Source organism: Penicillium verhagenii, assembly GCF_028828195.1.
Source record: "Penicillium verhagenii strain IBT 33310 chromosome Unknown utg000010l_segment0_segment0, whole genome shotgun sequence".
In the NCBI taxonomy this organism is placed as follows: Eukaryota; Fungi; Ascomycota; class Eurotiomycetes; order Eurotiales; family Aspergillaceae; genus Penicillium; species Penicillium verhagenii.
Window position 1 is genome coordinate 946,413 of NW_026643174.1, and position 22,620 is coordinate 969,032.

The window sequence follows — 22,620 nt, forward strand, 5'->3', positions numbered from 1 at the left end:
CTCTTGTCTGGCTCTTGCAGCAGAATGTAACATTAGCTTCGATAGGGTCTTATGGAGTTGCGCTATTTGGCGCCGGAGGGCATCCAATCTGAGGACATTTTTGCATTTACTTTATTCCAACGCATTACACACTGTAGTAACTGTAACATTATATCCGCAAGCCCTTGATTTCAAATTTCTGTATCTCTCTACTAAAAAGTATTTGGAAATCTTGAAGTAAAAATTGGAAATGGTTACTACTAGTAGACACATCCAAGTCGAATTGGTTTCACTAACAATGGTTCTGAAATTGTTTTGGATTCAAAATGGTTTCTCCAAAACAATGCCTTTCAAATTTGATCCGCATAGCCTTAAAAACTCGACCTGGCTCCATCAAATTGCCATGTCTGTATATAGCCCTGGAGGTTTCCAGTAGGAATCGCAATATCTTCCCTTGGTCATTGCCCTGCTTGTGCCATGTGGACCCCACAATCTCACAGCATTGATTTGTATATTTGTCGTCATCAGCAGTGCTGGCAAATATCTGAATACGCACTTAAATGTTGCAGCCTCCCAATATTGTCAAATTACTACAGGTTTGATGCCCGCCCAAACTTAGATGCATTCCAAGTTCGATCTAAAGAAAGAGTCGCTAGAAAGGAAACAACGTTCCAAACATTAAACATAAGAGACGAACGAATGATTAGACAACTGCATAAAGACTGAGATATATGCCCCAAATAACCCCACAAGCACTTCCAAAAACGACGCGACGGTCAACTGGAATGACGGTATACATCAAAGTAGACACAACAGGACGATACTTGAGTCTTGCAATCATGATAGGCCGGAAATCCTGCATCAACCGCATTAGCATCTGCCACAGGCCAACCACGGAGTCCAGAACCAAAGTAGAATAAACACATACCTCTACAACCAACTCCCACAATCGCTTCAAGGTCTCCCCCTTCAAGAAATGAATCAACACAATGAAAAGCACAATGTTCATAACGCCCGCCAGGGTCAGATCGAAGAAGAATTTCATCAAGAAGCTATGCAGACCAGATTTTCTGGCCCGCGGTGCCCATTTCTCCTTGTCCTTGTGCGAAGGAAGGGAATCATCTGAACGGGAAAAAGAGAATAATGAACGGATGGAAGAAAACAGGGACCCTAGGGAACATGATCGCGATGAGCACCGGAAGACATTGCTTATCTCGGCGCGCGAGGGAAATCCAGGGTAGCGCGCCTCCAGGGCGCGTTGCCAGTAGAAATTGATCGGCACGATTAAGATGCCATATGTGACGAATTGCAGTAGCGCTAGGGTGTTCAGCGCAAATGGTCCCTGTGAGATTGTTAGTATTTGTATTTTTTTTTTTTTCAAATTTTTGATCTTGTTTTTTTTTTTCAAGTAAATTTGCATGTCTAGTTTCTTCTTCTGTTTTCTGTTGTTTCTGTCTTGTGTAATGTAATGTACGTGGTTACTCACAGTCTTGTTGCGCTGGTCAATTAGCTGCGCTAGGATGTTCGACAAGGCATTGAGGAGTGTCGATTGAACGAACGTCACAGTCAGGGGCGACAGCATAATCCCGGTACCATCAGGCCAGCCATAGAATAATTCTAGGCGTCTGGATGAGGTCCTTAGGAGTCTGGGGTTGTGTTTGGAGTCTTGGGCCTTGAACTCGGGGGCTGCCAAGACGCGCAGACGTGTCCTGACTAACGAGATTGTAAGGGGCTGAAATCACTTATCGTTATCGTATTCGTGTTTCCGTTCCGAACTACAGCCTCATTTACAATCTTTGTCTTCCTTAAGTATTCGTTCAATTTTTCATCCTTGCTCAGGAAATATCATTCGCTGTTGGAAATACAAAAAGAGAAGAAAATGCTACAAAAACTCAACTAAGCCGCAAGCACCTTTTGAAACTCGACATTCGGCCCATTCTTCGCACTGGTAAAATGGTCCACAAGCGCCAAATGGCCGCCTGCATCTTCGCCAACCCGATCCGCCAATGTCATATCAAATAAGAAGACCAGCCGCGCCAATGTAAGGCGCATCTCCATGAAAGCCATGCTCTTCCCGATGCATCCCCGGGGCCCAATGCTAAATGGACAGAAAGCCCGTCGTGCGACCTCGATCGCCTCCTGGGTAGTCGTCCACTCATCACCAGACACCGAGCATGTCGCACCCTCAATCCAGCGCTCGGGCACAAACTTCTCCGCAGCACGATAGTACGCCTCCTGTCTGTGAATAGAGTAGACCGGTGTACCGCAGTTCGTACCAGCAGGCAAGAAGACACCATCAACGACCGCACCGCCTTCCATGACCTCACGCGGAATCGCACCTGGCACAGCAGGCGCAAGACGCAGTGCCTCGTCAATACATGCTTTCAGGTACACCAGCTCATTCAATCTGGTGCCGCTGATGATCTCTTCCACGTGCGTGAACGCGCTGCGCACCTCCTTGCTTAGCTTGGCGCGTGCTGTCGGCGACCGGACTAGATGGAAGAGCGTGGCTGCGAGAGTGGTGGAGGTTGTGTCACTGCCTGCGATCATGAGGACGTTGGCTTCGCCCCAGAGCTCGGGGGTTGTTAGCCCTTTACCTGTTTCTGGGTCCTTGGCGTTGAGCAGGTAGTAGAAGAAATCTTTTTTGGCTTCGCGGCCGGCCATGGCGCGCTCTTGGGCGCGCTTGTTGGCTTCCACGCGGGAGTTCATGATGAAGTTCCAGCGGTCTTGTGTGAGCTGGCGGATGAAGATTTGGTCTAGGTGCCATCTATCCAGAGGCATCCAGAGGCCACACTAGAATGGACGTTAGCATTAGTACTTTTCACTTCCACTCGGAATAATAATAGAAATGAGTCTAGACTGACCACATAATGCCGAAACGCAGCTCTGTCCACTAGCCCAATCATATGTCTCTTGCCCTCGGAAACAAGCATGTCGAAGCTTTTTCCGAAACAAAGCTCTCCCATCACATCGTACGAAAGGTAGCTGAACCAGTTTCCCATATTCCGCACTACGCCATTAGACTCAGGCGAGCTCTTCTCATCAAGGCTGTACCCTGCAAGCGAGGCGCAAAGTTGCCGCACATGCAGCAGCATCACATCCTCCATTCCCTTCAAGGCAGCTTCAGAGAAGGCCTGGCTAAGCACACGTCTCTTGCGCCCATGCATTGTCTTATCAATTGCGTTGTGCGTGTTGTACACGCCCTTGATGGCGGGGAAGGCATTGTAAAAATCGGCTTTCTGGATTCGCTTGCCATGGCCATAGATATCATGAAGACCGCGGTCGCTATTGACTGAGACGAAATTGGGCGCAACACGCACGTGTGTGCCGTATTTTTTGTGGAGTTTGTGTAGCCAGAGGTGTCGATCACCTTTGAGGCCATGGTAGAGTTGGACCCAGGGTGTTAGTGAGGCGAGGAAAGGGCCTGGGATTTGACGGAGAGGGTGGACGAATCGGTTATAGAGAGTGTAGGCGATTGTCTGATGAAAGCTCCGTATTAGCGAGGAAATAAGTACTAGCAATTCTGTACATTTGAATCGAAGCTCGCGAATGATTGATCTGTAGAGATCATCCCGACGATCAAATGCGGACAAACAATGAATAATCGACCCAGCTATCACCTACCAAGACGCCCAGCACCGCAACCAAATCCACCCCCAGCCTCTGCAATGTCATAGAATGCAACACCGGTTCGACGAGCATGTTGTCGTGTGTATCCTTGTATCTGTAAACCTCATTCGTGGTTAATCTTCAGTCTCAGCTCACTCTTATCTTTGGCGTGGGACTTTATACTTGCACCTGATCCGTCACCGCGGGTACCCGCGCCCAGCCGAGATCGGGGGTCAATGACGATGGATCCCGCACGAAACCACCGAGTTCGGGTCTGGAATGCTGACTATTAGGGAGATGGAATGCTGGGTAATGGACGTGTCGTGCTTATCATCCGGGTACGCACGGGTATTTGGGTCTTGTTTCACGTAGAACTCAGGCTTGATTCCGGGTTGTGAACGAGATGCAAGTGTGGAGATCTGGATTGGAGACCCCACAACCACTTCGGGTGACTTATGCTTAATTGCTGATTTGCTCGTGGTCAAATCTGGGGGAAGTGCAAAGTTGGAAAAAGAGGAAGAAATAGAAAAGAGAGTTTGACCTGAGAGCTTCTGCTATGATGCTAGTGCTACCATGCAGGCATGTCTTTGATATCTTTGTCTCTCTTGATTAAAAGTAACCTCTAGGTCCGCATACCCACATACCCACATCGAACCTGATTCTCCATTTAGCGCTTGACTTATCTGCCTAGTCAAGTCTGTTTGTTAATGCCCCTCCATTTAGTCTCCACTGCGGCTTTTTGTGGTACTTTTTTTGGAGTCGGCGCACCGCCAATACCCGTTTCTTTTTCTTGATGCTCCACAGCTTACAAGACGAGGAGATGTGAGGATCTCTAGCGCCATGACTGAATCATAATTTTGGCAATTCCAGGGGCTCATATATTGTCAGCTTAGAATAGTGTACTACTTCTTGGCAGTGGACTCTTGGGAGCTTTCCTCATTTCCCAATTCGGAATGTTACACGATACCGCGAATGTCTTATCCTGTAGAATATCGCCCTTCGACACTACCTAGATGCCTACTAATCATCACGGCGGGGCTATTCATTGTCATTGTTGAACTAATCAATGGCCATTTCCAAGGTTCTGTAAGTTAACATTGATTATAATACATGCTAGTAGTACTGCCCCTAACATTTGAATGGAAAGGCATGAATTTTTGGCATCATGTAGATGTATACTAGTATACGTAAATGAAGACGAGGAGATGGAAAGAGGAAAAGCTTCAAGGAATGCTTGGAACATAAGCCCATGGATGGAGGCATTTTTTCACACTCATCCAACATTGAATTTCAATGTTCAAATGTTTGTATAGCCATTGATCACGCGGTTTGGTTATAAGATCTCGTATATCTAGTCTTCAAAGATGGAATCGATTATTTGACATTTCAAATGTTGATTGGTTGTTTCAGAGGTCATAGTCATCGAACCCTGCACATGTATTCCTCTTAGAATATAATAGCATGTCAGACTATACTACCCTTTATGTATAGACCAACCCAAAGCATGTGTGCGGTTTACTAAGAGCTAGAGAGAGACTAATAAATGAATCAAAGTATATGCTCCATTAAGGTACTCTCCCAAATGACGAACTTAGGAGAGAAGTACAAACTTGAGGTTCTGTGCCTCGCTACTCGAGTGGTAGCAAGATGGAAGATTCGTCACAACAGTTGAGATGTGCGACAAGTGAGGACTGCGCCGGGTATGAGATATCGCATTCCAAGGGCTATGCGTCTTGAATCTGAATTTGGGAAGTCATGCCTTTCACCCGGGGACTGAGCGAACTATTACCTCGAGTGCGGATGGTGAAGACACTTATAGCGATTGCTCTTAAGTACCCCAGTGCCTGGAGGTAGAAAAAGACTCCAGGAGCGCCCAAATGCGCAGTCTATCTATGCATGTATCGTGCTAGAGCTATTTGGATGGGAATTTACCATCTTACACTTCTAGAGACTAGGTGCGGAATTGATAGTCCCGATTGATATATCATGTGGAAATCAGTTCACATGAAGCCCATAACGACGATGCATTATGAAGTAGTAATATACAAATCCTGTCCCACCCGATTCATCATGGTCATCTATGCAAATTCTTGAGTAGATCAAGCCAACCCACAGACGCCGTGACATGAAAAGAAGCAAAGAAAAAATCGAAACGCCGAAGACTCCCAGATGATCGGAAAATGAATCACAAAGGACAACCCACTAACCACTCTCAGCCATCCGCATTCTCACTCTTAATGTCATCATCGTGGTCCTCCACTGTGAACGAGTTCTTAAGCTTGCTAGGCCCAGGCTTGTTGGCTGAGGCCTTCTTCGAAACATTCAATTTCTTCTTCTTGGTTGGGCTGGGACTGCCTTCATCCTCGTCTGTGTGGGCACGTTTTGGTGCGGAGGAGGTGGGACTGTTGGCGCCGCTTGCGCCACTGTCTGTCGGGGTTTTATGGCGCGCGCTTCCGCGACCGGAGATGTTCATGCAGCGATCCAGATGCTGTGCCACACGGTTCATGACAAAGTATCGAGGACAAACGGGACATTTGCTCGTCGGAACTTCGGGGATTGTACTGTCCTTCTCTGTCTTTTTCTTCTTTGGGTTCGGCATTATCGCGAAGAGCTTGCCATGAACGTCATGACCGGGTAATACGACCAACGGTCCGTTCTGACAGTATTCGCGGTTTGGATCGGGGGTAGGTCGGAAGCCTGAGCCGTTGGGTGGGTATGTAAGACGAGGCAGTCGACATTCGGTGCATACGACTTCTTTCATTGTTTGCATCGGATTTCCCTTGAGAAGCACTTTGCCGTGGTCGAAGGTTGCCGCGTCGGTCTCAATATGTGTGCCGGCCAGTTTGACGGGGTCGATGACCATTTCCCTCGGCTTATTATCGACGATGGACTTGCTGCTGGGTGACTCGTCGGGCACGTATGCTCCTTCCTCGGCCTTTTGTCTCGCGAGCACGACCGCAGAACGCATCCGCGCCACCTTCTCCTGCCGGTGGACCTTGACGACGAGATCATGGATTATATTGTGGAAGGTTTCGTTAAGGATATCGGATGTCTGGAAGAAGATCAGAAAGAGAAACCCCGCATATGAGGAATACAAGATCCCTGCACAGATACATACCACTTTGGCGACAGTGCCGGCAGGGTAGATCGGCGCCGCAGCATTGGAGCCGGCCATTTTCGGAGTCGTCGGGAATTTTCCCCAGGCGATTTGACTGTTCCTGTATGGCCGACTGTGTCTACCCGCGACACAGTTCAAATCTGTAGTTTACGGCCAGCGTATTGTCTTAGTCCTCCATGTGCTGTAAATCTATGCAGGGAGGTGTGTGCAACGAAATCGGAGTCGGCCCGGAAGAACGAGGAGTGTCGGACATATGAAATCCAACCAAGCACACACCCTAAAATAGGCTAGTAACTGCTAGGGAGTACAATGTCAGCGTTGAGATTGAATGGTGACGTGAATGGTTTCTCGGGATGCGGGTTCAGTGAATTCGGGAGGTGGAATGAGGTGATCCACTCCCGGCCTCCAATAAGGGGAACGACTCCGATGGAAAAGGTAAACGGGTGTATGGATATCCCCACTATCAGGTAGATTGAATTGAGAACAATGCAAGAACAATAAGCGACTCACTGAAAGAGGAAAAATGCGAGCACCGAGTGGAAATTCTCTCATGGATTAAAGATGAGGGAAGAGAACGAGGCTGGAGCAAGTTGTTCACTGCCTTATCGCTTATCGCATCTCCGCATTCGCATGCGCTTTTTTGACACCTGAAACTTGAACTCTCAAAGAGAACTTCTTACTTGACCATAAGAGGAAAAAGAGATGGCATACCAGTTCTTCGCGAATAAGTCCCAATCCAGGACCTCGTCCTCTTCTCGCTCACCCCACCGTCAAGTTCGTTCGCATAATCCACCCATCCACCCACCCCCTCTTCAACCACCCGCTGTCGCAAACAGTGGCCCGCCTAATGTCAGCCCGGACTCTTTCCCGCCATACCCTCATGAGATCCCCGCGGGTTACGCGACAGCACACCCATGCATAACAGTGGAGACTGTGAAAACAGCCCATATACCTTCTTTGACGCGTATTACGAGTACCCTTTTACCGATTCGGTACCCAAACTCGTTCTACACAGCTACCATCACTGACCCAGTCATCGCGTCGCTTTCACGCGTCGCAATCTACCATGATCATCCTGTGGCCGCGGCACCAGATACAGGAGTCTTGCCGGGTACGGATAAAGTGATCGGGGGTATTCGATGCCGGCTAGAGAGACAGGGGCCTTGGGAAACGATCCATGGTCGCGAAGCTACCAACCTATACATTCAAACTTTACATCTGCTTTCAGCCCATCGTGGTCATGGTGTTGCGACTGCACTGTTGAACTCGTTGTTGTTTGCGCCAACGGGAGATAAAACCAGTAAGCGAGTATCTGAGTTGGTCAAGCACTACAACATCGGTTCGGTGACTGCCCACGTCCATGAAGCGAATGAAGATGCATTGAAATGGTACGTGTCGAGGGGGTTCAAGATGGAAGATGATGTTATACAAGGCTATTACCGACGCCTGAAGCCCTCGGGTGCCAGGATTGTTCGACTAGACGTACACTGGGAAGACGAAGAAGTCAATGAAGATGCCGCGGAGAAGCCAGAAGTCTCCGAAGTCCCCCAAGTGAAAGAAGCTCCCAAGAACTCATCTCCGAATGATGCCGACGACGAGGAATGGGAAAAAGTCGAGGCTGAAGACGGCGAACAAGACGAATATGAGGTTGAATTATTGGGGGAGTCGCGATTTCTCGACGGCAACGACACGCCTTCGAGGAAACGGAAGGCTGAAGAAGAGGAGGGCAATCATCCGCAACGGCGATGATCTATTCTTCGGAGCTTTTTGACGCGCCAAACCTATGAATGATTTTTATACATGTGTATAGTTTGGATACCCACTCATTAAATTGGAGTTTTGTCTGCATATCAGCTTTATTCCATGCACCAATGTGATACAGCGTCTATCGTCTTTCCTTATGTCCTTGTGCACTGGCATAAATTCGCTAGCAACAGTTGGCATTATTCTTGGCATCCATGGATCACGCATAGATTCTGAGAGCCCTGGAGATCGAATGGATCCAGAAGTCCATTCTACCTACCCAGTTAGGTACACGCGCCTCCCATGCATTCCAATGTTGGTCTGTAAGGTGTCACACGTCGACACTGCAAGTGTCACGAGTTGACAGTACAGTCTCCGAGTCTGTTTCCGGTTTCCGTTGTCTGAAGTGTCAGTCTTTGTCCGCTGAGAAGGTTTCCCCATTACCAAATGGGGTTAGTTTCTAGTTCCTGTCGTCAACCTTAAGGTACTTAAGGTTGGCTCTTTCCTGTCTTCTTTCTCTTTCTCTTTTTCTCCTCTGTGCATGTTTTCCTTGGATTTAGGACCTTAGAACAATTTCATTGTTTTCTTGCTTGCCTCGTTACATAAAGTTTCCTTGCTTGGAATGAACATTCGAGATGGCCTGGAAAATTTGAATGAGATCCAATGCATGATGTGGAAAAATGCACTTAGTTCAAAAATGCAGCTAGGTATAAAATAGCTAATTATCGTCGTTTTCTTCATAAAGAGACTCAAAACGGCAAGGGTATCAACAAACAAAACATGACAAGAAATGATACAGAGAGCATGGTAGACTAGTGATTATAGTTCTCTGCATGCAGGAAGATCTCATCTTTGGAGCTATCAGTCAACACCTGCAGCTGCAACTTGGCCACGGCATTCGATACATCAACACGCAGACCTGGTGGACCACAAACAAAGATACAAGCCCGACGACCAAAGCTCTGAGAGAACTCATTCAACATTTTAGCAACGTCGGGGCGGAAGTAGTCTGTCTTCCAGTTATCTCTGCGCAGAGAGGGCTGGAAAGACGCATACCGCGGCGCGGGCTGTTTCAGAGACACGGGTGTTGTATTTCCAAATCCAAAATCAAATCCGGGACTACTGGTGCCCGAAGATGAGCCCGTGGATATATGCAGACTTGGCTGGAAATAGTGTCGGGTGTTTGGAACATGAGCTGCAGTGTATGCGCCGGGGAGAGCTGCCAGGCCGTCTTCGTTTTCACGGCGTAGCTCCTTCTCACGCTCCATGTCGCCATCAGCTTCTTGCCGAATATAGGCGGAGTTTCGCTTGTCGATGCCCTGAAGCATGCCATAAATCTTCTCTTGAACCAGATCACGACCAGCTTGATCGGCTAGCTGCATCTCCGTGAGAAAGAAATGACAATGGACAAGACCCGCTGGGGCGCTATCACGGCAGATCCGAAGTTCTTCGGAGAACCATCCCATCATCTCGGCAGACCTTAATGCCCATATGACCTTGATTGATCTTGTGACGGCTTTTCCATCCCGGATCCGCTTAATGAGATCCAGCAGCTGACTTGCAATCGCGGTGATACCACTTCCACCGGCGAAAAAGACTACATCATCAAATGCGGCCATGTCTCGCTGCATACCGCCGTAAGGTCCTTCCAGGAATGCGGTATATGTTTTGAATGGGCCGAACTCTAACGCTTTCTGCACCACTTGGCGGGTGAAGCCTTGGAATGGTCTAAATACCAGTGTCATGTCACGATACTCCTCACCATATGCAGAGGGAAAGTCTTCACTGCAGAGCGAAGCGATTGTGAAAGGATGACTCTGGATAAATCCAATACTTGGCATGCGCAGGTAGACATACTGGCCGGCCCTCCAGCGCATTTTTGTGGGGATCGTAACTTTGACGGCGTTCTGTGGAAGCAGAGTGATGGCAGATTCTTCTCCGATCATGAATGATGATGATCGGAACGGATTAGACCAATTCAGGTAGAACAACCGGACAAGATATGTCACAACCCAGATTGCTACTGTTGTCCAAAGATAACCCCAAGATTTCAGATAGTTCTTAGTATGCCAGAACATCATCGCGACGAAGATCCATGAAACTGGGATGTGAACAAATATGAAGAGCTCGTACATTCGGTGCCGTATGAAAGGCAGAGAGTGGACACAGAGAACAAGCATTGGTGCCAGTGCTGCCCAGCCGTTTCCATAAGCGTAGATACCTGCAGGTATCCAGTTCCGGTAATTGACCAAGGCATTCCCCGTCCAAACCGGAGTGATGTAGAACGGCACCATATGGACAAGGCAGCAAAAGAGACAAATATAAGACAGCCAGCGATGCAGTCCATTCAGTCGCTCATGGCCTAAGCCCGTCATCATGCTTATGATATTGGCTTTGGTGGCGAGTGCAACAATCCATGGGACCATGGCAACAGCCAACATGCCTGCCCGAATTGCGAGTGGTGGTGATCCCAGGGAAATGTACCAATAGTAGAACGGCTGAGGAACAAAACAGTATAGAGCGACGAAAAGGAAGGCAACTGATACGATAGCGACCACAGCCAAAGATGGGAAAACCAACTCGATACCTGCAATGCTGAGGGTGGGGATGGGGCGATAAAAGATCCACCGAAAGACCGCTATCACCTTGTTCAAGCGAATAAATCTTTGAAGGAGGGATTCGCGTCTCGGGGGGCACATAGCGCGTTGTTGGTGGGAAGAATTGCATGCTTGAAGCATCAGTGCCTGCACTGGGGAGTTCGTATTCGTCCGGTGTTGAGGAGCCATAGAAAGTCTGAGGACCGCTTTCTTTGTATAGGATGATTCTTATCTTGTCGCTATAGCCATGGTACAGTCGAATGAGAGTAGTAGTTACCAGTAGAACAACCGCGAAATAGATGAAACCATATCCATATTTTCCAGCCTTACGGAAAGAGTCCCGGTTCATTTCATTCTGTTCGGCCGTGGTGGTGGATGCCGTGACCTCGACATAGACTCGCTTGGCGAAAGAGAGCATTTTGTCCGACATTTATAATGGTCGTACCGAGGACGGGTGTATATTCAAGATGCCTAGTCGATTGGTCGCGTGGTGAGTCTAGTGCTTTGCTTTGCCAACGGAATGACTATCTGACCTACCGTTATTCTTCGATATAGAAATGCAAGATGATAGATGAATATCGCCTCCCCCAAGTACTATTGTCGCACCGAGTGCATATCTAGGAAGGAGCTGTCCAGGAAGCAAAATAATATGAATAATTCACCAAGGCCGGAAGCAGGATAAGGAGAGCACGGGGGGAACACCCTTCTAGATGTATGAGATGCACCAGAGCCCATAGCGGGGGACCCACTAGCCATCTTGCAGGCCCGGACTGAGTAAGATCAGCCACACCGTCCGTCGACTGGTTGGCCAGCAAGGAACCAGCCAATCCAGGGTTTATGGCCCGTGAATGGTCAACTTGCGGTGTCAAATCTCACGAATCGGGCGTACCGCCAGGGACGACCGCAACCTTCGGACCTCGTGGGGGAGTAATGTTCCAGTGATGAAGGATGATTTAGCGCCGCCCAGACCAATCAGGGGCAACCGATGTGGTGTGCAAGGTGACTGGGGTGATCGGGCGGCATTAGCGTCAACTGGTGGTGGGGACTTGTACTCCTTCCTTGCACGGATCCTCCACCAACACACCAAAATGACAGAATCGGAAGCCGGCATCGTACCGTTCGTACCTTGTTGATGCCGCGCTAATTTTTGCAATCGACTCGGAAAATATAGGTTCATCATTTCTTTCGACGTATCCTAGATTAGTCCTTTTGAGCCGATGTGTGGGAGGTAAAAATAGAAACACGCGAAGGATTTGCGCAGGGAATCGGATATCTACTGGTGTAAAACACTCATGAATCATGAATTCATGAACGGGCATCGATTGAAAACTCCCAGGGCATACCTATTGGACATATGTTATTCACTAATCAGATTGGGCAGCTAGGCACTTCCAATCATTCATACAAGACCGATGCTTACCTAGGCACCTGTTAGCATTTGAATGTGACGAGTTGGAGTAACTGATTATGCGGGGTTGATATTCCGTGGGCCGTGCATGAAAGCCAAGTGTAAATCTGCTCCCGCAGATAGGAAGCTCAACATCCCATTTCATTGACATCACAGCTCAATTTTACGAATCCTGGATTCAGCCATCGAATATCCAAAATTATTTCCTCTAAGTGAAATTCCTTTTAGGCGTAGTGAACTGTTTTTATCTATGGATTATGAGGCATAGTAGTACTAAGTATGCTGCTTGTGCTTTGATCTCTCTGTGGCTTTTGTGATTCATTATATCACACCAGCTTGCCGATTTCAAAAATAGAATCCCAGATATGCTGAAATAAGTATGGAATACCCTCCAGTGAGTCAAAAATAGCAACAGATTTTGTGTTGAATGCTTTAATTCTGGCATAATGGTATGCCGCATCCAAATAGATCACGTGAATTGTATAGATTGGTTTTGCGCCTCAGGCAGCAGGGTGACCGCCTCTAGGCGGAGGAATACTGCCCAGTAAATGAATATCACTTTTTCCTCGACAATCGGAAAGCTCAAACTAGGAATTGCTATAGCTCTAACTTCTACACCACCGAGCGCCACAATGACTTCCTCAGATACGGCAGCACCTTTGGTGCCCCCATCACTCTCTTTACCCCCGTCACAATTTGCTCGTCTGCAACCACACGCCTACCTACTCGCTCATCTTTCCCCGCCACCAGCAACGAACCAACCTTCCGTCCGAGCGAATGGCCGCGCTACGTCCCAATTCCGAGTCACATCCGCCAATGCAGGCTCCCTGACCCACACAAATGGCAGCGCTGTGGTCCGTATCGGCGACACAGCTGCTGTATGCGGTGTTCGCGCAGAGCTTCTTCACACCGAGGATATTGCATCGTGGAGCGTATCCGAGTCTTCGTCCGCTACAAACAACACATCCAACGGAGATGGTAGCGAACAAAGCGAAGAGGACCGCTCTCATATCGAAGACCTCAATTTGCTCGTCCCTAACCTCTCCCTGAGCACCGGTTGCGCACCGGGCTTTATTCCTTCTGCTCCACCTTCTGCCCTAGCCCAATCACTTTCACATCAGATTCTGTCGCTTCTTCACAGCTCACGTATCGTCAAGGCGGATGATTTGCGCATTTGGTACCAACCACCAAACCTGGGACCGGAGGATTCAGAACGTGATAATGAAATGGATGTGGATGGTCAAGGCACTGGCAGTACGGAAACCCAGCCTCGCGAGATCAAGGCTTTCTGGGTACTTTACATTGATATCATGATCATCTCGCTTGCGGGTAATGCTTTCGATGCGGCGTGGGCATCTGTTCTGGCTGCGCTGCGCGATACAAAGTTGCCCAAGGCTTGGTGGGATGTGGATAACGATACCATTCTTTGCTCAGAGGATATCAACGAAGCTCACAAGCTTTCACTCCGCGGTATGCCGATTGCTAGCTCGTTCTGTGTTTTCGAGGGTGACGCCGCTGCAGGATGGCGCGCTGTTGCTATCCCGGATGCCGAGAAGAAGAAGCAGCAGAAGGGCGCCCAGGCTAGGTGGATTCTTGCGGATCCTGATGGATATGAGGAAAACTTGACACAAGAAAAGGCTGTTGTTGTTGTTGATAAGGAGAATGATGGAAAGACTGTTATTTTGAAGATGGAGAAGCTCGGTGGATGGACCATTGATACGGAAGAGCTCCGACAATTGGTTGATATCTCATCGCAGAGATGGGATCAGATGAAACAGATACTAGGACAATGCTGAAAGCATGAAAAGAAGATATGATACCACATCTTTAGAGTTACTGAGATAATGAAGCAATTTTTTTTTTCTAAACATGGACTGTTTCGCTTTTATTAATTAACACAAGAGGACTGGGACAAGAATCGAGCAAATAGCGACACATGGGTTTGCTTCCGACTAAGTCGGCTTTCTGGGAGTCCCGCGGCGTTTCTTCAATGGGCGTTCATCATCGTCGTCGATAGGGCCGGGGAACATGACCGGCTGCCCATCGTTAGTGGTAGACTTCTCTTTAGAAAGTCTCTTGCCTGAGAAAGAGAGAGAAAATGAAATCAAACTCAAGTCGTCCTCGACGTCCTTGGATTTGGTTTTATCAGCGTCGGACTTTTCGGCCGTCTTTTTCTTGACATCCTTCTGCCTTTTGTCCTCAGGCTTGGACCCGAAGACAGTCATATCACCAGACAAAATGCGTGTGAAAAAGCCCTTGATTCCACCGTCGGCGGCTTCGGTTTTTTGATCTGACAAATCGTTGGCGGAATCTTGTTTTTCTTCCTTTTCTTCCTCTTCCTCTTCCTCTTCTTCTTCGGCATCGGAAAAGTCTGACATCTGACTGACTTCACCACGGAAGAGGGCTGTGCCCCAAAGCGAGATCAGAATACCAGGAACCAAGTAGAGAAGAGCAGGCTGGGCATGATGGAAGTATTGCATAATCAAAAGGGTGGCAACCATGCCAAAGAAGTAGCCAACAAGGCTGGCTTTGAAGTAAACCTTTGGGAAGGATCGAGCATCGTGGTATGGTGGCTTAATTTCTGGTTCTCCCGTCTTTACTGACGGTGCCCAGAATCGTTCACCCCACGAACCAGTTGCTTGCTGGTATTCAGGTTTGGCTGTCTCGTGCTCCGGGCCTTCGATCTGGGCCTTTTGAGCTCCCTTGCGCTGATAGTAAAGGAATAGATCGAACCGTAATGCGAGACAGACCATCATACCCGGGATCACAATGTCTCCCAGGCCTAGCATAGCATGGGATTGCATACCATCCGCCTCGGTTCGGGGGAACATGAGCTTGATGGGGACATCCAGACTTTTGGCAACAGTGACCATCACGGGAGTATAAAAAACAAAGTAAATATCATAGAAGAACAATGACATTAAGATCAGGGATCCAGTTCCAAAAGTTGTGGGGGACATAAGCTGCAGAGCACCATAGGAGAAACCAAAGCCGAGGAAGTTGGTCAACCACCACGGCTTTTCCACAAATTGAAAGTAGCCCACAGCGGCAAGGGCGACGATTCCACTCAGAAGGTCAAGGAGGCCCACAGGGGATTTGAGGTTGAACAAGCCACGAACGTGGAATTTCAGCTTTAGCCGTTGATAAACAGCATTTCGAAAAGCCCACAGTGGCTTCAGTGCAAATCCTGGTAGTGGAAAGGTGCCAAATACTCCAGGAAGAGGTGAATATCGTACATGATCAGCACCATTTATTTTGTCGGGAATTGCGGCTCTGCACACATGCTCGGACTGATCCACCTGGTAAAATACACCTCCATGGCGATAGTATTTTGGGAAGATCAAGGAGCGAGCTACCACCATAATGTCCTTGAGAAAAGATAGAGAAAAGAACACACCCACTTGCGAGAAGTAGAAGCCGAGAATCTTGTTTACAATGTCAGCACCTTCGAGCCATTTGATGGCCATGTACAAGGAACATAGTGAGATGCCCGCAGTTAAAGGGAACATCAAAGCATCAGATGGCTGGAGTCCCTCTATTCTCTCGACAGGACCCTGCTCATCTTCATCGTCATCGTCATCGTCGTTTTCATCATCATCACGGTCTTTATCAGACTTCTTTGGAGGCTTGGCAGCAGAGGATGGTCTTGAGAGAGAGGCATGTGCAGAAATCCAGAGTGGAAACATAGCAGAAACCAGTAAGTGGCTGTAAAGAGAGAGATGAGGCCTCAACTGGTCGAAGTAGTAGAACGCATGAGCAATGAGCTCAACGAGGGGGTTGATATTGGCCTCAGCCATGATGATTCCTTGGGCTGGGCAAGCCGGATAGCCAAAGAAAGACTTGTTTCAAAATTTCAAAATAAAAAGAACGAGAGACAACAGTCCAGATTTAATCCATTATGGGCTGAATGAGTTGTAAGGTGGAAATGATGCAAGTTGTTAAAACCGCTGCAAACTGCCGCGCCAAGCTCCGCCTTTGCTCTTCTCTTTCTCTCTCCAAAGGAACTGCGATCGCATCTTTCAATCCATAAACAACCTTCAAGATGTCGACCGACGTGGTGTTTGATACCTCAATGGTAATTCGTGCTCTGATGAATTTGTTTCTCTGAGTGTGGCTAACTTTTGGTAGGGCGCTTTTACTGTCGAGCTCTACAACAACCATGCGCCCAAGGTGAGCAGCCACCACCCACCCCCCACTCTTTGTCGCAACGAGCCAGAAGCTAACAATAAGCCATCTAGACCTGCAAGAACTTTGTCACGCTCGCACAAAGAGGCTACTACAACAATGTCATCTTCCACCGCATTATCCCCAACTTCATGGTCCAGACCGGCGACCCTACCGGCACCGGCCGCGGAGGCAGCTCCATCTACGGCGAAAAATTCGAGGACGAGATTCGCGACGACCTCAAGCACACAGGAGCTGGTATCTTGAGCATGGCAAACAGCGGTCCCAATACGAACGGCAGTCAGTTTTTCGTTACCCTTGCGCCAACACCGTGGCTGGATGGAAAGCATACAATCTTTGGGCGGGTGAAGAGCGGCATGCGGGTTATCCAGCGCATGGGTCTGGTCAAGACCAAGGGAGAGGACCGACCTGTGGATGATGTCAAGATCATCCGGGCAAGAGTGATTGAAGAAGGCGCAGAGGAGTGAAGCTGTTTGAAGCTCCGCACCACCCTTTAATGCCGCTGCACTTGCAGGGAGGATCTTTTTCAGCTTGTTCTCTACACGTTTTGTTTGAGACAGGCAGGAGATGCATGCATGGCTTTGCATAGATGATATGACCCAGAGATTTAAGGCTTGTCAAATAGGACAAGAGCACAAGCAAAGCGCACACCAGCAGAGGGCCACGACGCTCCGCCGGAACAACCCAGCCAACAGTTATTTTGGTCTGTGTGTTTAGGCAATGACCAGAGCACGAATATATAGTTCTAGCATCTATAGCAAATCAATTCTCTACGAGTGCAAGGAGAAGCAATAACTCCAAGCTATGGTCAAATGAATGTGTCACTACAAAACGAACCGCTTCCATCAGATGTTTCCATTCCGGAGCAGCAGATACAGAGTGAAGTCTCTCTAGCACTCCCACGACGAGATCCAGTGAAGGCTCTCGCCATAAAACCCAACATTGCCATTGAAAGCAAGTTGGGCTGTGCAAAACACTGGGAGTGGCATGAGGAGGAAAAAGGATTGCTGGGCCGAATAATTTTGCTTAAATGTGGGTGGATGAGTCATCATGCATCACGTGCAGCCCACTTGTTACAACTTACAGGCTACAGCTTTGGGGGCTTGTAGCTGCTGCTGGATAGGACTACGCGCGATATGATTTTTATCTGATATTTTGGCTTTCTTATAGGCTATGCGTGATCCTGCTTTGATCTGATATTTTGGGTTTCTTATAGGCTGCGCGCGATCCTGCTTTTATCTGATATTTCGGTCAACTTTCCTTATAGGTATGCTTGGTCTTAAATCTCTCATATGACTTTTGGTTTTCACGCAAGCTTTCAGAGGTACTAGTCGCATGTATATACTGTGCCCGGTCTCAAATATTTCACAAGATTAACAAAAAGACTAGACCAACCATGAGCCTAGGGCTGAAGGTCAGTTCTACACATGCACCTTTCTACGTTGATCATTCAAAAATGCCAAATATGCTTAAAATATTACGATTGTCTGGATTTTGACATTGGAGATAGTCATTTGTGATTTAAAGGGAGGCAAGGACGGCATCGGCTCCAGACTTCTATAGAGTTGCAACATAAATTAGCATTTCGAACCAAAAGATAACGGCAAAACCAAAGAAAAAAAAAGCAGTCTCTTACCTTAACGGCACCTCTCTCGGTCTCGATCTGGGCATAACTAATCTTGCCGTGGTCGATGACAATAGCATAACGGCCGGTGCGACCCGAGGCAGCGTCAGCCCATCCAATGCTCTTGGAGAAGGTGGCATCGGGATCGGAAAGGAAAAGCTATTTCACAACGATAAGTGATTGATCAAAAGGGACAAATCGAAATTACCCGAGGTACTCACAATGCTATCGCGCACTCCATTGACCTTGCCCCATGCGCTCATAACAAAGGGATCATTGAAAGCGAGAACCGCAACAATATCGACACCCTTCTCTCTCAGCTTGGGGAGGTTCTGGATGTATCCGGGGACGTGGTTGACGGAGCAAGTGGGGGTGAAGGCGCCTGGATATGTTAGACGGGACTGAGGGGGTTTGGGTTTGAAAATCCTAACGAAATTCACGAACCAGGGACTGAGAAAAGGACGACCTTCTTGTCTGCCCACTTCTCGGAGGCATTGTAATCAATTGGGATCCCGCACGAAGAGGCATCACTGCTCTCTTCAGTCCAAGGGATGTACCTAAGAGTATACGATTAGCAATGTGTTTGGTTGTTTTTTTTTTGCTTTCGAGACCGTACTTGAACTTCACATCAGCAGGGAAAGTGTCGCCGGGTTGGAGGGTAGTCATGATGGGCAGATATTTGTTTTGTGAGTGTTAGGAGAAGGAAAAGTAGATGAGTTCAGAAGAGCTTCGGAGGGGACAGTGCGGGGCAGACCGCGGTTCCATACAAGTGTGGATACCTTGTGGGCAAAGCTTATTAATGGCCGGAGCCCGCCGATAAGCAAAGACCAGTTGACGTCTTTGCCCTTGGATTAGTTGAATCCTTGGAGTCAAGACTCATCATGTTCTTCTAGTCACAGTAGAAGATTTTATACCGGGGAGGGATCTAATGAAGCTCACATGTGCAGTGATCTAAACCTCCGTTCGGTGTTTGTTCTACGGACAAGTCCGACATTAATGTTGAAACTTGAACGACAGATGTCGTGCTCAAGTTACCATATATATACTTTAGGTGAACCGCATTCAAATATTTGAACATTCGAACCTGTGATACTCATGAATGGTCAATTGATGTCTCTCAAGTGCTCCTTATCCGTTCCTTCGAGCCCTGGTCAACACATGTACATTGAAAGTCTGATTACTGATGTTCTCAGCACTGAGTCAAGACTCAAACTCTGATCGATACATGTAAAACAGATTTGTTGATGTTTTTGGTTTAATGAAACATTGAAAGTCATGAACAGAATTTACTCTTCATAGTAAAAACCAAACCTCAAATGCTAATCATTCAGAGGCCAGTAATTAATAAACATGATATCGATGCAACATGATATATGTACTGTAAAAGTGATGCCTAATTTCAAATTCTGATGTTGCGGAGACCTGCAATCAATGCTCGGAGTGTATCAATGTCAGATTCTGGATGGTTCCCATCCAACACGTCCTGAAAGTCTCGGCGGCGCTGATCTAGTCTCCTTTCAACATCCTCAAAAGCGGCAAGGGAATCACGAGCTTCTGTTACTATTGTGCGGGAAGTTCGGGTCGGTTGATTTGAATTTCCAGTCTGGGGTCCACCCGGGGTTGATTCTGATGCGCATGCAGATGTAGGTGTGGTCAATGCAGAAGGAGGAACACCAATTTGGGTGTCATTGAGGCTGCACTTATGTGAATACTTTTCCAACCTCGACTGCCGGTTTCTGCAACCAGTTCTTCCTGGAACCATCGCACATTGGTGAAATGGGCCGTAGGTTGACTGTTCGATCATAAAGTACTATGTTTCCATAGCACAATTCCAAGAATGCGATAAGATATAGACATTGCAAGGTACGATACCGAGTATGATGAATCTCTCGACCACGCTCGACGCTGCCTTGCTGACCTTTTTCTCGGGTGCCATGGTCGCGAGAATAGAAAAGAGTCAGATAGTGCTGGATATGGGAGAATAGAGATGGAAGGGAAAGTATCAGGGAAGAGGATAACAAAAGGAAGGTAGTAGGACGCACAGGGGCGCGTCCTCGCAACGTCTGCGGCGCAGTCTAAGTTCAAAATTGAAGGTATATCTCAGTAGACAGGTACTAGGCGCATGTGCAGAGCTGTGGGGTGTCTACTAGGTACGCAAGTGCTTAATACTTGAGATACATGTAGGTATACACTCAGTCCTCGAGATTAATACCTACGTACTCAGTGCCTGTAAAAGAGTATGAGTTTACATAGTACTACTCAAGTGAGATAGGTGCCCATTTTGTTCTCACTCTCCTTTCAATATTATTTGAATATATCCTAATTATCAACTACAGTCGGTGTACCGACTGGGGAAAGAATCCTCCCACACTGGATGAAGTTTACTCGACAAGGTAAGTCGAAACATCTTTTCAATCGTTTCAAGTCTCGTTAATGCTCTCTCTTCTAGAAAAAAATACAACTCTTTGACGCGTACACTGCGCATCATCGTCATACCAACAGAGATACATGACACAGCCCATGACTGGTGGTACCAAACCGCGATGCGAATCGATTTATCCGGAGCATGCACGGTATACGAGAGATCTCAGTTGAACCCACGAGTGGAAACAAGTAAGTCAAACCACGCGTTTCTCAATCGAATCCTTGCTCAAAATCTACTCTAGCATTGGAGTTCTGTCATGGGCTATGGCCCATATCGATCATGTAACGAAATTTCGCGCAAGTATCCGAGTAGTGTTACCCGGTCACTGACATGCTACCACTACAAGCAATATTACTGTTTTGTTCCGGAGGGAACCTCTCGCTCAATTGGTTACCTCATCAGCAAGAAGGTTAACACACAAGTCACTTCGACAAGTGAGTTCGGATTCGGAGCGATAACCCTAGGGGGATCATACTTGAGCGACTTCCACCCAATCGCGCATCAAGCAATCAATTGGGCGGGGGCCTTCGATGACAAGATCGACGACCACCCAAGAGACCCGCGTTGTCATGACATTATGGCTACCGACCATACGCAGGCAACTCTGCTCCTAAAGGACTGCTCGGAAGCTTTGATTGTACCCCTCACCTTAATTGCTGAGTATAATCCTTTTATTACTCTAAATTGTGGTTTATAGAAGTCTAAGACAGACCTTTCGATCGGATCTATGTACCTTATCAATAGATTTAACTCTATACCTATACCAACTGCTAATACTACTATAACCATAATCAGAACCTCTATATACTATTATAAACTTACTCTTAATAAAAAGAATAATAAGATAGAATTAGATACAACTAGTAATAAAGGAATAGGTAATATTAAGTCAGAATTATATAGTAATAAAGGAACATTAGATAATACTAAGTCAGAACTATATACCTTAATAGATATAGAAGAACCAATTTATAAGCTAGCTACCCCAGTTTACAATTATAAGCCCCCTATTATAATACTTATCCTAAACACTCCTAGTACCACCATCCAACCTATAGTTACGGCTCTAACTCACTTTACACCCAAAGAGTTCAAGGCCATCATCAAGCTCATTACTAACTAGTATACATCAGACATCAAGACATAAGCTATACTTACTATATAGTATACCTTAATTAAGTACTAGCTCATAGTACTCAACATAAATATACCCATTAAGATAGTAAATATCAGTAATACAATCATAAATATGGTCGACCCCGACCTTCAAGAGGTAGCAACCGAGCTAGCAAGGCTAATAATAGAGCATAAGGCACTTTGATCGTTGTTTTTTATTTACTCTAGATTATTATACTCCTACTTCTTATTTCGCTTACTCTAAATTATTCCACTTATATACATTCAGCTAGTTCGTTTACCATTAAATTGTTACGCTTTCGTTCATTCGACTATTTCGTTTACTATGTTTATCCAAATTGCATTTGCTTGCTATGTATTTTCATGCTGGGACAGCATTTTGTCCCGACCAGGGACCTGTTACCCGGTCACCCCCTAATGTTGCCGGGCGTCACCGCCCTATATCACATGGCGGGCGATCGCCCGATGATAGTTATGAATGCATCCATCCACCAGATTATGCTTCCATGCTGTAACAAGTAGTAAGGGAGGGGGAGGGGAGGGGGAGGGGAGGGGAATGACTTTTCCACATCTAAATTGGAGACAAATCTGTATAAAGCTTTTATCCGCCCTCAGTTCCCCGCAAAGATAGTCGTCATGCAACATGGCTGCCAACGGGTAGAATATACCCTGTGTCAACAAGTTCCAAATCCAAGTGGAGAAGGCCCGGAGTCTTAAAAAATGGCCCGAAGTGTGGGGGTGGAGCACCCGGACCAAGACATGACGGATATTCAATCACCCATTTTCCTTCTAATA

At 47.2% G+C, this 22,620-nt stretch overlaps 8 protein-coding genes across 8 annotated transcripts; 3 read left to right on the forward strand and 5 right to left on the reverse strand.

Annotated features, from left to right (window-relative positions):
• Positions 1-1,875: 1,875 nt before the first annotated feature.
• N7466_010225 (cytochrome P450) lies at positions 1,876-3,681 on the reverse strand (the record flags this gene model as incomplete). Its single annotated transcript, XM_057169614.1, has 3 exons — positions 1,876-2,772; positions 2,844-3,458; positions 3,604-3,681. 3 exons carry the CDS (start codon positions 3,679-3,681, stop codon positions 1,876-1,878), a joined length of 1,590 nt encoding a protein of 529 aa, XP_057017005.1.
• Positions 3,682-5,800: 2,119 nt separating this feature from the next.
• On the reverse strand, positions 5,801-6,763 carry N7466_010226 (uncharacterized protein; the record flags this gene model as incomplete). Its single annotated transcript, XM_057169615.1, has 2 exons — positions 5,801-6,640; positions 6,707-6,763. 2 exons carry the CDS (start codon positions 6,761-6,763, stop codon positions 5,801-5,803), a joined length of 897 nt encoding a protein of 298 aa, XP_057017006.1.
• A 645-nt stretch (positions 6,764-7,408) lies between these two features.
• N7466_010227 (GNAT family N-acetyltransferase) lies at positions 7,409-8,455 on the forward strand (the record flags this gene model as incomplete). Its single annotated transcript, XM_057169616.1, has 1 exon — positions 7,409-8,455. One exon carries the CDS (start codon positions 7,409-7,411, stop codon positions 8,453-8,455), a length of 1,047 nt encoding a protein of 348 aa, XP_057017007.1.
• An 806-nt stretch (positions 8,456-9,261) lies between these two features.
• N7466_010228 (putative metalloreductase transmembrane component) lies at positions 9,262-11,464 on the reverse strand (the record flags this gene model as incomplete). Its single annotated transcript, XM_057169617.1, has 2 exons — positions 9,262-10,988; positions 11,095-11,464. 2 exons carry the CDS (start codon positions 11,462-11,464, stop codon positions 9,262-9,264), a joined length of 2,097 nt encoding a protein of 698 aa, XP_057017008.1.
• Positions 11,465-13,086: 1,622 nt separating this feature from the next.
• On the forward strand, positions 13,087-14,250 carry N7466_010229 (3' exoribonuclease family protein; the record flags this gene model as incomplete). The annotated part of the gene is made up of 1 exon (XM_057169618.1): positions 13,087-14,250. The coding sequence occupies one exon, from the start codon at positions 13,087-13,089 to the stop codon at positions 14,248-14,250; it is 1,164 nt and encodes a 387-aa protein (XP_057017009.1).
• A 156-nt stretch (positions 14,251-14,406) lies between these two features.
• On the reverse strand, positions 14,407-16,251 carry N7466_010230 (aspartic endopeptidase; the record flags this gene model as incomplete). The annotated part of the gene is made up of 1 exon (XM_057169619.1): positions 14,407-16,251. The coding sequence occupies one exon, from the start codon at positions 16,249-16,251 to the stop codon at positions 14,407-14,409; it is 1,845 nt and encodes a 614-aa protein (XP_057017010.1).
• A 245-nt stretch (positions 16,252-16,496) lies between these two features.
• On the forward strand, positions 16,497-17,106 carry cyp1 (putative peptidyl prolyl cis-trans isomerase (CypC); the record flags this gene model as incomplete). Its single annotated transcript, XM_057169620.1, has 3 exons — positions 16,497-16,529; positions 16,583-16,624; positions 16,693-17,106. The coding sequence occupies 3 exons, from the start codon at positions 16,497-16,499 to the stop codon at positions 17,104-17,106; spliced, it is 489 nt and encodes a 162-aa protein (XP_057017011.1).
• Positions 17,107-18,160: 1,054 nt separating this feature from the next.
• On the reverse strand, positions 18,161-18,929 carry N7466_010232 (peroxiredoxin family protein; the record flags this gene model as incomplete). The annotated part of the gene is made up of 5 exons (XM_057169621.1): positions 18,161-18,196; positions 18,276-18,422; positions 18,485-18,645; positions 18,708-18,820; positions 18,880-18,929. The coding sequence occupies 5 exons, from the start codon at positions 18,927-18,929 to the stop codon at positions 18,161-18,163; spliced, it is 507 nt and encodes a 168-aa protein (XP_057017012.1).
• Between the last annotated feature and the right edge of the window lie 3,691 nt (positions 18,930-22,620).